Source organism: Bidens hawaiensis, unplaced genomic scaffold (assembly GCF_021521415.1).
Source record: "Bidens hawaiensis isolate Kalapana, Puna unplaced genomic scaffold, B.hawaiensis_p1.1 tig00001032_1, whole genome shotgun sequence".
NCBI lineage: Eukaryota > Viridiplantae > Streptophyta > Magnoliopsida > Asterales > Asteraceae > Bidens > Bidens hawaiensis.
Window position 1 is genome coordinate 2,210,095 of NW_027491060.1, and position 15,824 is coordinate 2,225,918.

Below are 15,824 nucleotides of genomic sequence, written 5' to 3' on the forward strand. Positions count from 1 at the left end.
ACCGGAAAACTCACAAACTATTCACTACTACCACTCTTAAATCTACATCTTTTGTCAAGCCGTTGGACTTAAATCTCACGTTCATGCGAATGAATTTTAATCAAACTTCGCTACCACTAGATTACAAGCCTTTTGTGAATGACATTTTCTTTTAATGTGTCACCTCCATAAAGGTTAGTGAATGAATAACTCTTGATGATTGAGTATCATGATATAAAAATAAAACACACCGCATTAAAAAGAAAAAGATTATGAAGAAGAAACAAAACACCAAAAGCAATATATTAATAAAAAAGTGCAGTTGGTGTAACCTCATAAAACAAAATACATAAAAACTAGCTAAAATAGAGATCTAACACCACAACACATAAAGGGGAGGGGGGGGGGGGTCTCATAGGAGATTCTTCATTTATGTCCAGGGAGACTCTCTTTTTAGAGGATCCTGGATTATATTATTACTAGAAGAAGTGTAGCTCAGGAACTGTGGCATCTGGTCACCGAAATCGCTGGTATTGTTGCCTGATAACAGCAACGATTTCACATCGCAATCCACCATTGATGGATGAGTTGCTGGCAGCTGATCAGGCCCTTGCTGCATCTGAATGCATAAGATCTCAGCTTGTGCCACAGCAATCTGCATTTGTAACTGAGACACTTGGTTTTGTAAGTAGGATATCGCACCAACACATCCGTAAACAGGATCTCTCATTCTCGCGTTTGCTTCATACACCAGACTGCTAACTGCATCCGCTCGTTGGTGAACCGGGAGCTCCTATATTATATGTTACAAACTGTTGGCGTTATATATCTGAGATAATATATTCACTAGGATTTATTGTACAATATATAAGAATATATGATTTGATTGTATTTTCCTTATAAAGCCAATCTAACTATTAGATCATATAGAACGTACTATATATTTTTCACTTGGGCCTTTTTTCATAAACTCCGGATTAGTAAACACACACCCTTTTTTACTGCAAACTGCAGTTTACACAAAAGTAAATGACAGTTTATCATGTTAGGTATTTTTGTCTAACATGGTAAACTGTCATTTACTTTTATGTAAACTGCATTTTTCTTCCTAGGGTGTAATAAAACCAGAACCCATTTATTCATGTTAGTTTTAGTTGAACAAAAAATTTCTTGAAAACCCCAATATTAATTTGTTCGGTAAATTGCTTAGACGAGAAAATGAACCTGATCGAATTCAAAATATTTCAGTTATTGTCATGACACAAGAATCCCGAATTCAGGACATATATAGATGCGTACATATATATATATATATACACAGGGAGAGAGAGAGAGATTTAAAAAACCTGCAACATCTTGCCAACGTTGCTAGCACCAAAGACCTTATGAACAATGGCAAACTTATGAGGATCATCGGGAGGGAAATAAGGGGCGAAAATGCAGTCTTTGGCGCACCGACGCCTCAACAACTTGCAGGAGGCACATGGTGAGCTTCCTGATCCCATTTGTTAATTATTGGGAAAATAAGTTAACCTCTGGCAAGTTAAAGAAGTTAAAGTTTGAAACTGATGTGATGAAGAAGAAGAAAACCAAAAGTAGACTGAAGTATGAAAGGTGTAGGTTGGAATAAAATGGCATGGCAACTACCCTATTTATAATGCCAATTTAGAATGAACTAAAACATTTATTAATTATTTGTAATACTCGATCTATTTCTCCTTAAACAAGCTAAGAATTTATGTATGCGCTTAGTGATAAATAATCATATTTAAATATTATATATTTTCAAAACACCTCATAGATATATAATAATATATACATGTATACACGCATGTATGTATGCATGTGTTAATGGTCAACTTGTAAACTATATGGACGACTATATATTTTTCAACTTGTAAACTATATGGACGACCACGTACAATATATTGCATGTATGCAAGGAATTTTTGTTACTTTGTTTTAAATTTGTGTGATCGATCTAAAACTTGTTGATAGTTATTGATGTTACACTGGGTATACCCGCATGAATTTCATAAATAAAATAAATAAAAGTGAATGTATTTGTTGTTAATTTGTTACTTTTTTTGAACGGCCATTTATTTATTTATTTTTATCGTTTATATGACTTGAACCTAAAATCTTTCAGACATTCCCAACTCACAAGATATTTAAAGGGTTTTTTTTTTTGTAAATAGACTACCAACCCACTGACGGGGACGTTTTACACACTCTATAGCTTTTCATTGCATGTGGTCTTAGTATCTAGATATGATGCGTTTTATTATACAACTTATATGTAGAACACGGTTTTGCAAAATATTTAGATCTAATACATATTTTAGTTTTCAACATCTAAACTTTTAAATTACAATATAATAATAGTGTGGGGCTGTACGTACGTCAGGAAATGGGGGATTTGCTTTGGTTCGAAAAGGTTAGATTGTCGCTTTTATGCCCTAAATTTAAAATAATGCCCTTTTAAATTTGAGAAATATATTCTCATGTGATTTAACATCGACTTGTCTATATTATCTATATTACATTATAATAAATATCGGCAACCTTTCACATCCCCATGTTCTCTCTGAGAGACGCCGTTGAATTAATTGTCCTACACCGACCGACGCCTATCTCAGGCGACATTAAATTGAGTCTCCGGCAACATTAAATAGCAATTAAGACGTCCTTCCAATTCGTCCTTAAGCTTCAATTGCAATGAACTTGCATAAAGAGAATTGAAACCTAATTAAAGATGGGCATTTGCTCAATGGATTTTCTTTCATCTTCTTCTACACTCTAGGGCTGGAGACGATGATGATGGAGGTAAAACCCTGATAGAAGCCGATTCGAGATGGCTAATCTCCCAAGATAGTGACCATTTGAGCGGGTTAGACTCCAAAGAACATAGACGAGAGAGAACACGACATTGCTGCCAATTTTCTATATTTTCATTCATAACAAAACATTAAACAAGCTTGACTACTTATAGGCTAGAAACAAATAACTTAACCAACCAACTACTCTAATAATTAGGAACTCTAATATAATTGAAAGGAAATTATAAAAAGCATTAAGAAAACATCCAGAGGAGCAAGCCCACGTTTTTCTATCATGGATATGTATATGGTTGGATTGCATGGGAACGTGGGTACGTATCAAACCCTCACACGCCCTTCGATTGAATGCCCACCCTTGTTGCTTCACCGGCGTCGACTAAACAATTGATGTTTCTGGAAACGTTTAAGGTATCCTCAGCGACCTTAACCTTCAAAATCTATAATGAAACTATTTGTAATCTACATCTATGCCCATATGCTCAACAGGGACACGAGATTTGAGTCCATACAAGGGGAAGCTCGGGGTATGTGATTCAATCCTTTTATGCATTTGGCCTATGGTTTAGTCAGTTTGCTTTTTGTTAAATCATATGAATATTATGTGTGTTATATTTACTTTTCTGTACTTAGTTAATGTTATAAAATGTTTAATCATATTTTCATCTTCTTTTTATAGGATTTGTGTATATTTCAATAATGCTCTGTTATTTTGGTTTGACTCGGTACGGGTTCGGTAAACGAGCTCTGTTACGTATAGGATTTTTAATTAGGTTTCAATTATCTTTATGCAAGTTCATTGCAATTGAAGCTTAAGGACGAATTGGAAGGTCGTCTTAATTGCTATTTAACGTTGCCGGAGACTCAATTTAATGTCGCCTGAGATAGGCGTCGGTCGGTGTAGGACAATTAATTCATGGTTTAACTTTTTATGGTTTTGTTACAACAAGATTATTTTCGTTGCGGTTTTTTTGGTTTCGCGTTTTTTAGTTTTGTTTCAGTTTGGCTTTTATTTGGTTCGGTTTTCATTTTGTAGTCTAATTTCCGTTCGTTTCACTTTATTTGGTTGTTCAAATTCGGTTTTTGGTTTCATTTAGGTTTGGTTAGACAAAAGATCGTGTTAAAACCATGGTCGGGTTCGGGTCACTAAACATTTTTGTCATAACCGGTCGACTCAAAAAACTGTTATTTTGGTTTGAATCGGTACGGTTCGGGTAAACGAGCTCTGTTATTCTACCCCAAACAAACGTGTACTGATTTTTGTGGGCCCGCATCAACGCCTGCATTATGTTAGCGGGTGAGCAACTTCAATTTTAGGCGTGTAAACGAACTAAAGAACATGAACGGGGCATGTTTGAGTTCGTTCGTTTAACTTTAAACGAACAAACAATTTAAATCGAACACTTAAACGGCCGATTTTCTTGTTTGTGGCCATTCATTAAGAAAATGAACATAGATAAATGAATATAACTGAGCGAAAAACAATTATAGGTAAATATGTACAACAATGTGTAGAGCCTAAAAAGTTATTAAATCTAGGCTAAATGCTAATGGGCGTAATCATTTTAATGAATATATAACGAACATGAACAAACGAACCTAAACGAATTTAAATGGATGAGCATTCACGAACATATATGAATGAATGAACGAGACATGTATTCATGTCTGTTCATATCTTTAAACGAAATCTGCTTTAACTTGCTACCTATTGTTACAGTCTAACAATCGATATGTCGTAAAACAATTGATATGCAAGTATTAGAAACTTATGGTTTCTATTTTTTACAGATACAAAGGTTTCCATGAATAAGCTAAATCGAGGGGGTTGGATATTAGCTCATGAGTTTGGCTTGATGTTATGATTGATGGAGCAGTTCTTATAGGTAAGGATTCTGTTGAATGTTCAAATCTTGTGAAATCTTGTAGTCAATATTGTTTAATTTAATAAAGTTATCTAACTTTAGTTCAAATAGTATAAATTAAATCCCCTTATGCTTTAAATTTATCTCTTTCTTGCCCATACAGGCTGTAGCCTTTCAATCTCTACAGCTTGTGTGCTCTACAATTGCCATAATGGCTGCCAACAAACTCAATCGTCTCAAGGTATTATTATCATATCTTGAATTTTGTAGATATTATTTCTTTGGATCTACAAATTTGTGTTTATTTGATATTTCTAAGTTCCTGCAACATGTTATGTTTAATTTTTGTAATTTTCTTTTCTTCATTTTACAAAGAAGTTGCTCAACTTACATGTAAGTGTGAAAGGCACATGGGGACACAATTCAGTGGAATGGACCTGGTATATTATATTTTTATTTCTATTAATTACATTTTCTTTTTATTAATTAGTTTTTTATATAGCCATTATCCATTATGGCCAAGACTGGCAGTTCTTTTGCGATAGCAAAAAGCGGTTACTGACTTACTGCAGCAACTAACTATAAAAACCTGGTCGTTGAATGCCACTCAGCTTATGTAAGTCCAAAATACTCGCTGTATATTCAGTTTTTGTTAGCCACCTTCTTTGTATAACTGTTGCAGTTTTTAAACGTTTCAGATTGTACTTGGTATAAAACTTGGAATAGGACGAACCTTTAGAGGCGATATCAAAAGTGAAAACGCTATCAGATGTAGAAGGTTTATGCCTATCAAAAGTGAAAACTCACGGGTCTTCTGATCTGACCCTTACTTTTAAGGTATTGGACTAAACAAGAAATTGTTCAAGTGGGTCAAACGGTTCAAACTTTACCCAAATTTTGTTTCTGGTCGACCAGACACGACCCTTTTCTACATGTCCATTTTTTCCACATCTATGGTTATGATTCTACTTATTTAAAAATACGTGGTGTCAAATTACTTTAGTGCCGGGATTTTTATTTTTATATCTTTTTCCTTTATTTTTTGAAATTATTTTTAATTTTACTATTAAAGGAATATCTAAAAGAAGAATCATATGCAACTGAAGAAATCAAGAAATTCACTCTTTGAAAGCTTGGTTTTAATATATGCTGACTCTAATTCTTTACAAGTTGATCCAGGTATTTCTTTATCTAACTTTAACCCATTTTTATCCGTTTCAGGCGTGGCATGTTTGACCCGTTTTGTAAAAATTCATAACTCGGTTCAACATTTTTGTTACTATTATCTTATTTACCAATGCCGACCATGTTTAGTGACATATTCATAATTTTACTCCTATTGAGTCGTTCTTTATATGCTTATGTTCATATATATTTTTTTGTCTCGGTTTAGGTCTGTTGCGGCTTGGTGCAGGTCATGTCTGCTTGGTTAGGAAAAATACCCTCTTTATAAAGAAATATATGATGCATAACCTATCTGAGCATACGAGTTCAAGTGTAATCTTGAGATGGGATTAAAGTTATGTAACAAAGTTCAATGGCAATTTTAGTCTAATTTTAGTCATGTTCTGATGTACAATCACATTAGACCATGTGTCTACATATTTATACTCCCTCTAAAGTATAGGTAAGCTTTCAATGCCCAAAATTTGGTATTGAACTACTCTCCTGTTCCCTCTATCTAGACATTCTCTTACTCTCACGACGGAGTTTGTTTACGAGGCCAGGGGCGGACCCACATAGTTCCCATCGGGGTCCCGGGACACCAATGTTTTTTAAAAATTACTTATAGACGATATATTAAATTTTGTAAGGACCCCATAAAAATTAATACTTGGAACCCATAGTATTAAGGCTGAACTAGTCTAATGGAAAGTCTCTTGTTTTTTCTTTGAAAGGTTGCAGGTTCAAGTCTCACCATACCTTAGGGTATTGTGTTTTTTCTTTAGTTTATCCCATATAACCATTATCACTTTAGTTTATCCCATATAACCATTATTACCATGCAACATATATAATGACAACATGAGTTTTACATATACTTAAATTATTTATCTTGTGTATGTATATTATAATTAATCATTTATTTGTGTAAGAGTTAGTTTTTCATGTCTTGGTTATTCATGTAAGACCATATATATATATAGCTTACGCTTATGTTTTTCGGGTATGAATAAAAATGAATTAAAAGTGTATGTTCTATCTAGTTTCTAATCTATACTCTTTCTACTTACTCGTTTCCGATGACACCATATTTTCGTGTTTTATTATGTTCCTCCTCTCGACCCGACCCGAATAACGACCGACCAAAAAATTTTGTAAACCGGAAAAATTGGGACCCCGTTGACAAAAAATCCTGGGTCCGCCACTGGTTCTGAAGTTGTCTATGCGATTTTCAAAAGGGCCTTGCTTTTACCGAATATTTAACTAACCTTTTATGTTTTAACCAACATAGTTTTATATTGAACTAAGCTATTATGTTGGCTATAAGTAGGGGGCGTTTGTTATAATTTTTTGGCTAATGTTATAATTTTTTGTTTATTTTTTTTATCTTACTGTATATGAAATATAAACTTGGTATAGCAAATGATGGTATCATAATAAACCGATACCGACTGAATCCCCATTGCGTTCGCTGCAACGTGCGGGTTCTTCGATATGTTTTATTGGTTTTAGCAACCATGTATATACCAACTTCTATTAAATACTTATTGATCAAAGGATTAGTACTTTTTGGTGCTTATGATTTTTAAGTTACCCGCTATATTGCATAGGCTTTTTTAGTCTTTCAACATTTAAAATTTTTTCACATTAAAATATTTAACACAAACTAATAGATTAATACATATTATAAAAATCAGTTGTCACATGTTTATTTTATCTATGTTCTGATATGAGTTTTCTTCAAAACTAGGTTTACCCGTCGCAAGATGGACTTTATACCAAAACTATTTAGTCATCTAATCTCTTGTCATTTTAAACAAAACTCAGACCGACGTGCTACAAACCAAACTCCTGTTGTGTCCCCGCCGCAACCCGCGGGCACCACCACTAGTTTGAACATATGAGGTTAGCTTCTAATTAAAGACATTATTTTAATTTCATATATTGTAGTAAGATAAATTATTAATTCTTATAATTTATAAATTTGTCATATTTTATATATGAAATTTCGAAGGTATAAAGTTTCTAACTTACCACAATTATATTAGGGAAAATCATTAATCCCGACTACTTTCAAAAATAATTTTACTTAAATAGAAACTTAATTAACTTTTCTAAAAATATAACCACAAATGATTACAAAAACTATAGAGTATTTACCAACGTCCTAGACACTATGTGGGATTATATATGTATACACCGGCAATATTTACATGGTTTTATCCTTAGAATACAAATGTACGTACTTGCGGCCAATTAACCAATCAAGTGATATAACTTATTAGCCCCAAATCGACAATTGGCCAGTTTGGGACTAAAAGGTGAGAATCACAAAACTATAATGAGTAATAAGATTTGGATACTTAAATCCTAATGTCTTTTTTTTTCGTTTTAGACATTACCATTTAATCGATCGTGTTCTTTAAAGTTTAATAAATGTCTATTTATATAATAGTTACTTGGTTAAAATTACCACCTTTTTTTTGTTAATTTAACTATCACACTTTGTCACTTTGATGATATTTCTTATTCTCGTAAGATTTCGTTGAACCTTGTTAAGATGCCGTTCATTTTTATTTTTATTTGGCAAAATATTTCTTTTTTAGAAATTTAAATTTAAGTTCACCTATTTTGTTTACACAAGGGTAGTGTGGTAAATAGAGATTCAAACCGATGGCGTACATTGACCACCGGGCAATTTGCTTTTCTTTCAAAGAATGCTAATGGAAATAAATAAAATATATATTGTTTAAGAAGTTGTTTAATATATTAAAAAAAAGTTAATTGCTAAAGTTAATAAAAATTAACATGTTATTTAAAAATGGGATCACATGGTGACTATACGTTTATACCATTTCTATTGTCAAATGAGCTTAAACTCAATTGTGTCATTGGAGAGTAGGTGAAAAATTTGAGCTTGAGACTCCAAGTTCGAATTCGATTCTAACCAGATTTTATAGCAGTGCATTTTTTTTAATTAAATTATAAATATATTTTATTAATCTCCAGTACTCTCTTAAAAAAGAGTTATCTTCTAATCACCTTGCTATATACACACTTGTAAATGCATATGCATATTAATTATATGCATGCAACTAGGGTTTAACAAAAGCTAAAGTATAACCAGTAGAGTGTTAAGGCTTATGGGTAGAGATGTTCAAAACGGTTTGGGACTAGGAACCGGAACCAGTTCCCAACCGGTTTCTATATTCAAAACCCCATTCTAAACCGGTTCCAGGCTCGAACCGGTTAGGGAACCGAACCGGTTCTCCCACCCTCGGACCCCTAACCTATCTAACCGGTTCTTACCGGTTCCTAACCCGGTTCCTGTACAACCGGTTACAGTGTAAAAAATTTTTTTTTTTTTTCGTTTTTCGTTTGCGATTTGGATTCTAAACTATGATTCGTATTTGTATAACATGAAAAATAAAAAAAAACAATTAACATAAAATTCATTTTATTTACTTTAAGAAGTTCAAAAAAAAACGGTTACATGTTTTAAAATCTTCAAAAACAAACTAACAAAACATTAAACTTATAAATATAAAGTTGTGACATATTATTTCTAGAAAAGCCTTCTTGTTCGTCGTAATTATTGAGCGGCGACTTCTTCCTCGAATTACTTGTAGAAATGTCTTCTTGTTCGTCGTGCACTCGAACATCAAGTGGTGTTTCATCTTCGAGAGTGGTTACGTGTTGAATACGATCGATTGAGTCCAAGTGATCCTTTAAGCAAATGCACATCTCCACCGACTCCGAATTTAGTCTTGTTCTTCTCACTGATATTACCCTGCCACAAAGAGAAAAAGCGGATTTCGAAGCTACCGTAGAAGCTTGGACGGTTAGTAAATCACGGGCCATGGTGGTGGCAAGAATCAGAAACTCGGTTTCCTTTACCTTCCACCAAGCCAAAACATCAAACGTGCCATATTCCTCTTCGGATAAACCGGTAGAGTAATCATTTCCACTATACCTTCCTAGTTCGCTTGAAGGGGTGTTACCCCTTTGTTTTTTAGCCGTTACGTTGCGAACGGTGTTCATAAGGCTAATCATGGGATCTCGTACTCTAGTAGCACTTGAACTTGATGAAGACTCCCCCGGCATAGGCATGTGTATGTTTGACCCATATTTATTTAAATAAAAGTCATACATAAATTTAAAATTCAAGTTAAAATAATTTTTTGCCTCCGTTGAAAAGTTTGGATCAACTTCATGCATATCTAAGGCTGAAAAAATTTCGTCTATCACACATTCAACCCCCGTAACATTTAACATTGGGTTTAAAGCGGCGGCGCAAGTAAAAACCGGTGGCAATTCAAGAAAGTATTTTTTTAATTTAAACTTCATTGGTAATATGATGTTTGAAAACATTGGACTTTTATTTTCAAATTCTTTAAGATTGTTAACGATTAAAAATAACTCCGAAAGAACCAAGGGACTTGTCGGATAATACGTTCCCGATAGTTTCGTAGTTGATGTTTTAAAAACTTCAAGAAAAGTCGATAAGTCATTGATAATTTCCCATTTCTCATTTGAAAAGGGGATTGCCAAATCATTCTCGGCAAGACTAGAATGAAACATTTGTAAAGTTTCTCTTTGTTCCAAAGCACTTTGAAACATTATGCAAGTGGAATTCCATCGATGAGGTACATCCCAATTAGCTCCCAAAGCTTTTCTTCCCGTATCTTTACAAAATTTTCTATATTCCATTTGTCTTTTTTTACTTTTCTTAAAAACTTCATGTATCATTAGTCTAAAATCGTTTATAACCGATGTAACCTCATCCGAAGCAAGTCCGTCTTGCACGATTAAATTAATGATATGTGCAACACACCTTGAGTGAAAAAATACACCATTGCAAATCGGCGTATATTTTAATTTTAATTTATCAACCGCCGATGTATTATTCGACGCGTTATCAAATGCCATTGAAAATATTTTATTTTCTAGTTTATAAGTTTTTATAACATGATCTAAAATTTCAAACAAATTATCTCCCGTATGTGGATACTCAAAGAGTTTGAAAGCAATGGTGCGTTTCATCATTTCCCACGATGACGGTGTGACATCTGCCCTGATCCGACCCGACCCAGGTACCCGTTTCCCTTATCCGATCTCTTTCTTTTATGATTTAATATTTATTTATACTTATATTTTACTTTTAATAATAATATATATTTCCTTCCCGCCTCTTTCTCTCTCTTTCTTTCCGCCGTCCCCTCCCTCTTCCTTCTCTCATTCCGCCTTCTTTTCCCTCTTGTCGCCGTCCCGCCCTTAAGCCTTGTTTCCCTCAACTCTTTGCTTGTCCTTTGGTTCTTCCCGCCTAAGGATGTCTGCAGCTCCACGCGCCAGACTCCTTACATGGAAGCCTGCGTGAAGACATCTTGTTCCTGCGATGCGTGAAGAGGACTCTTCTCGCAGCGCGCTAAGAATGCATGTTCTTCCCGCAATACGCTAAGAATGTATGTTCTTCCCGCGATGCGCTTAGAATTCTAGTTCACGCAGCACGCTAAGGATGTGATTCTTCCCGCAGTGCGCTAAGGATTGTTGTGCCAGCCTTCGCGCTCGCGCACTCAGCCTTCCCGCGCTTAACCCTTGTATCTTCTGTTTAAATCTAGCCGTTTGCTTTTGTGTTGTCTTATCTTTTGAGCCGTTGACCTAACCCATCTAATGTCTGAATAGTTACTTTCGGCGCAGCATGCGCACCAACCCCATTGGTTGACAGATAAAGTGACTGACATAATCTTTTGAGATCTGCTTTTGCCATGCTTGACCAGTACCTTTATCTGATCCGCCCATGCTTTTTACTGTTCCCTGTCAGCTTTATCTTGCCCCCTGCAGCTGCCATATCTTTTGATATCTTTACTTTTCAGAACTTTTTACCGTTGATATCTTTTCTTTTACTTTTTGAGATCTTTTCCCCTTTTTCTAGGGTTTATGTCTCCTAGGGTTTCTCTATAAGTAATAATAATATTTTCCTAACACTTCACACACAAAACACTTAATCTCTCTTATTATCTCTTCCTCCCTTTTTGCTCTCTGCCGTTGTCCTCCTGCCGTCTCCTCTCTTGCCTCCGTCTTCCTCCTTGTTCTTCCCTGCTTTTCCGGTAATATATATATATTATATATAATAATTTACTTATTAATTATGCTAACTTATAATCAAGACTTAAAACAGATCATTAAAACAATAATCTTATTTATAGGTTAACTTGTGCTTGTTTAAAGTTGGTTCTTGCTTTATCTTACACCGCATCGTTTATCAAGTGAGTTATCTCGTATCTAATCCCTTTTTATTTTAAATGCTTTGGGATGTTCATGTGTTCATACAAAACTTGAGTCTTAAACTGTTTATGAACTTTAGTCGCGCAGTATCCCATGTGTTGAGGACGTAGACTTGGCTGTTTATTTGTATGTGTGGATCATTAACCGTATGGACGGTCTATTCCGCAGTTTTCATGGTACCATTAGATGAACACGGGAGAACATTCGTTTATGATTTTCTCTTTTGTTTACACATGCACAGTTAGTCTTGTTTGTGAGCTCAATTGTGAGCACTGGCAGTCTTGTCTCTTAGAGTTGGTCCCGATCAGATTACACCCTTGTTGAAAACCAGACATACACATGTTGCGCGCAGATTTATTGTTATCTATGTATTGTATTAAACTTGATTCCTCACCAACACGCAAGTGTTTGACGTTTATTTTAACACATGTTCAGGTTTGCAGTAGCTGTTTTGGAGCTTGTGGACACATAGGACGTTTTTACTTTTGGACCTAGATTAAAATGTATCAAGACAAGTTAATGTTGTTTGAATGTTATAATTTAAAATATATTGATTTATGTTTGATTTATGTTCTATATTTTCCCCGCTGCGCGTGCGCGATAAAATGTGTATTAATAAATATTGACACCAATAGTGTCGCGAGTAATGAAGCAATATGTGGCGCCCCGATGTATAATCCGCCTTTGGTCGGGGTGTTACAGATCGGTATCAGAGCTCGTTGACTTTAGGATAGGTGGTTAAACGTAACGGCCTAGAATACCTAAGAGTCCTTTCTCGCGCATGAGAGAAATCTCATGTTTGCGCGCTTATTGTTAATTACTCGTTATTTATGAATATGCTCGCACTTGCGCAGTATATGATTTTATGTTCTATTTCGCGATATTTCGATTTTGGTTGAATTTCGATTTTTATTGATTTTACTTACATATTCGTTTGTGGGATTTGAAAATCCGAAAAGTCATGGTGATACATGAATAGTTGATTTTCAATTTCCATTTACGATTATGTTCTGAGGTTGGAGACTTGAAAAGTCATGGTGATACATGAATTGTCAACCTCCAATACTCATTTTCTTGTATATTTTATATTGAAGATTGGAAAGTCATGGTGATACATGAATCGTCAATCTCCAATACTCGTTTACTCGTATATTTTAAATTGGGAATTCGGAAAGTCATGGTGATGCATGAATTGTCGATTTCTGATTCGAATTTGTTACCTTTATTAAGTCTGCATATTGGGTCATTTATTTTACTTTAACTTTTGATAGCATCTAACTCCGTGAAACCAAGCTTTATAAAGTTATACTTTGCGATAAAACCAAGATATTAACTAAAATTAAAACTTTTATAGAATGCCTCCGCTATCTCGCCGATTTCAGAGAAGAGAAGCCTCGCGCATGCGTAGACAGCAACGTTCCCAGGAAATGGCCGCCGCAATAGCCCAAGCTTTGAGCCAAAACAATACCAACACCTCGAGTTATAACATTAAGACATTTAATGCGGGTAACCCTCCAAAGTTCACAGGTCTCGAAGGAGCCACCGTGATGCTCCAGTGGCTCGAGAAGATAGAAAACACTTTCCTCCATACCCAATGCCCCTCAGACAGACGAACCCTGTATGCTTCCAGTGTCCTGGAATCTAGAGCGCTTACATGGTGGAATGGAGTAGCTCATGCGCGTGGCGCAGAGGCTGCTTCTAGCATGACATGGGAGGAATTCAAGGAAATTCTTACGCGAGAATTCTGCCCTCCCAACGAAGTTAAGCGCCTGGAGGAAGAATTTTGGAACTTGAAGCAGTACAGCGGTGAAGCGCGCGAGTACGCGACGCGCTTCCACGAGCTAAGCTTACTGGTCCCTCACCTTGTTACCCCTTCACGCCGAGCAATCGAGAAATTCCTTGGGGGTCTCCCCATGGAAATTCAAGATTCTGTATGGGCCAGAAACCCAGTTACCCTCTCTGACGCCATCGAGTTGGCCGCTGTGCTTAGCGACAACCATGTCAGAGCAGGAACCCTGTTCCTGCGGGGAACTGAGAAGACCAAAACCACCAAAACTGTCCCTGAACCCGCAGAAACCAAACCAGAACCCTCAAACCGTAACAACCTCAAGCGCAGGCGCAAGGCCTATGCGCTTACCAACCCGCCCATTGTCCAGCAACCCGTTTACCAACCCCCAGTTTACGCGCCTAACCCACTGTCAACCTACCCAGCACCTCCTGCAGTCCATAACTATGCCTTAACCAATCCAGCACTCCCTGCCCCGCCAACTAAGAAACCTTACACAGGAAACCATCCCTTTTGCCCAACCTGTAGATTTCACCACCCAACCCAAACCCCGTGTCGACTTTGTAACCGATGTGGCCGTACTGGTCACACTGCTGAAAACTGTAGAGTCCTTCCCGCAAATCCAATTGCGCCAACACCACCAGTCTACCCGCAGAACCCACAATCAATCTACCAAAACCCACGACCCAGATCGTGCTTTAACTGCGGTGATCCCAGTCATTTCCGGAACGCGTGCCCAAGACTACAAGTTCAGATTACGCAAGCGAATCCGGTGAACCAGATTTCGAACCAAGTGACGCGTGGACGAGCTTTTAACATAACCGCGCACCAAGCGCAAGCGAATAATGACGTAGTTAATGGTACATTTTTGCTTAACGGATTTTATGCTTCTGTACTTTTTGATACTGGCGCCGATCGAAGCTTTATCTCTCGCGCCTTCGAGCAGAAGCTTGCGCGACCGCGCAACGATTTAAAAGAAGATTTTTCAGTTGAATTGGCTAATGGTGAAATTATTTTAATTAACTCAGTGATTAAAGATTGTACGCTTAATCTTAACGAAAACGATTTTCTGATCGACCTCATCCCTATGCCTCTTGGAAGCTTTGATGTTATTATTGGTATGGACTGGCTCTCGCATAATCGCGCCGAAGTTATTTGCGCCAAGAAATTGATTCGCCTACCTCGAGAAAATGGTGATCTTTACATTTACGGCGAAAAACCCTCCAGTGGTCTTAAACTTATGTCTTGCGCCGAAGCCCAAAGACTCATGCGGAAGAAGTGTATTGCATTTCTAGCCCATGTGGTTAAACCTGTTGAAGAGAAGAAGCTTCGCGATATCCCTGTTGTGCGTGATTTCCCTGAAGTTTTTCCTGATGATCTTCCTGGTATCCCTCCCGCTCGTGAAGTCGAGTTCCGTATTGATCTTGTCCCTGGTGCTTCCCCCGTAGCTAAATCTCCTTACCGTCTTGCACCCGCTGAGATGCAAGAATTGGCCAGCCAACTTCAAGAGTTGACTGCTAAAGGATTCATTCGCCCTAGCTCTTCGCCCTGGGGTGCTCCGGTGTTGTTCGTTAAAAAGAAAGATGGATCGTTTCGCATGTGTATTGATTACCGCGAGTTGAACAAACTCACCATTAAAAACCGGTATCCCTTACCGCGTATTGACGACCTCTTTGATCAACTCCAAGGTGCCTCTTGTTTCTCGAAGATTGATCTCCGCTCTGGCTATCACCAGTTGCGCATCCGCGATGAAGATGTTCCGAAAACTGCTTTTCGAACTCGTTATGGCCATTTTGAATTCTTGGTCATGTCCTTCGGTCTAACCAACGCACCCGCCGTTTTCATGGATCTTATGAATCGGGTGTGTAGGCCTTTCTTGGATAAATTCGTGATCGTGTTTATCGATGA

At 36.6% G+C, this 15,824-nt stretch overlaps 1 protein-coding gene across 1 annotated transcript; it reads right to left on the reverse strand.

Moving 5' to 3' along the window:
* Window positions 1–409: 409 nt before the first annotated feature.
* On the reverse strand, window positions 410–1,626 carry LOC143553280 (LOB domain-containing protein 12-like). Its single transcript, XM_077043306.1, has 2 exons — window positions 1,326–1,626; window positions 410–772 (listed from the first exon to the last, which is right to left on the reverse strand). The coding sequence occupies exons 1-2, from the start codon at window positions 1,482–1,484 to the stop codon at window positions 410–412; spliced, it is 522 nt and encodes a 173-aa protein (XP_076899421.1). The 5' UTR covers window positions 1,485–1,626.
* Between the last annotated feature and the right edge of the window lie 14,198 nt (window positions 1,627–15,824).

Excerpts from the sequence above, each read along its gene's own strand:
- LOC143553280 (XM_077043306.1), bottom strand. The coding sequence starts at position 1,484 with ATGGGATCAGGAAGCTCACCATGTGCCTCCTGCAAGTTGTTGAGGCGT. Across the intron at positions 773-1,325 it reads ACGTTGGCAAGATGTTGCAG|GAGCTCCCGGTTCACCAACG; the intron begins GTTTTTTAAATC and ends CATATAATATAG.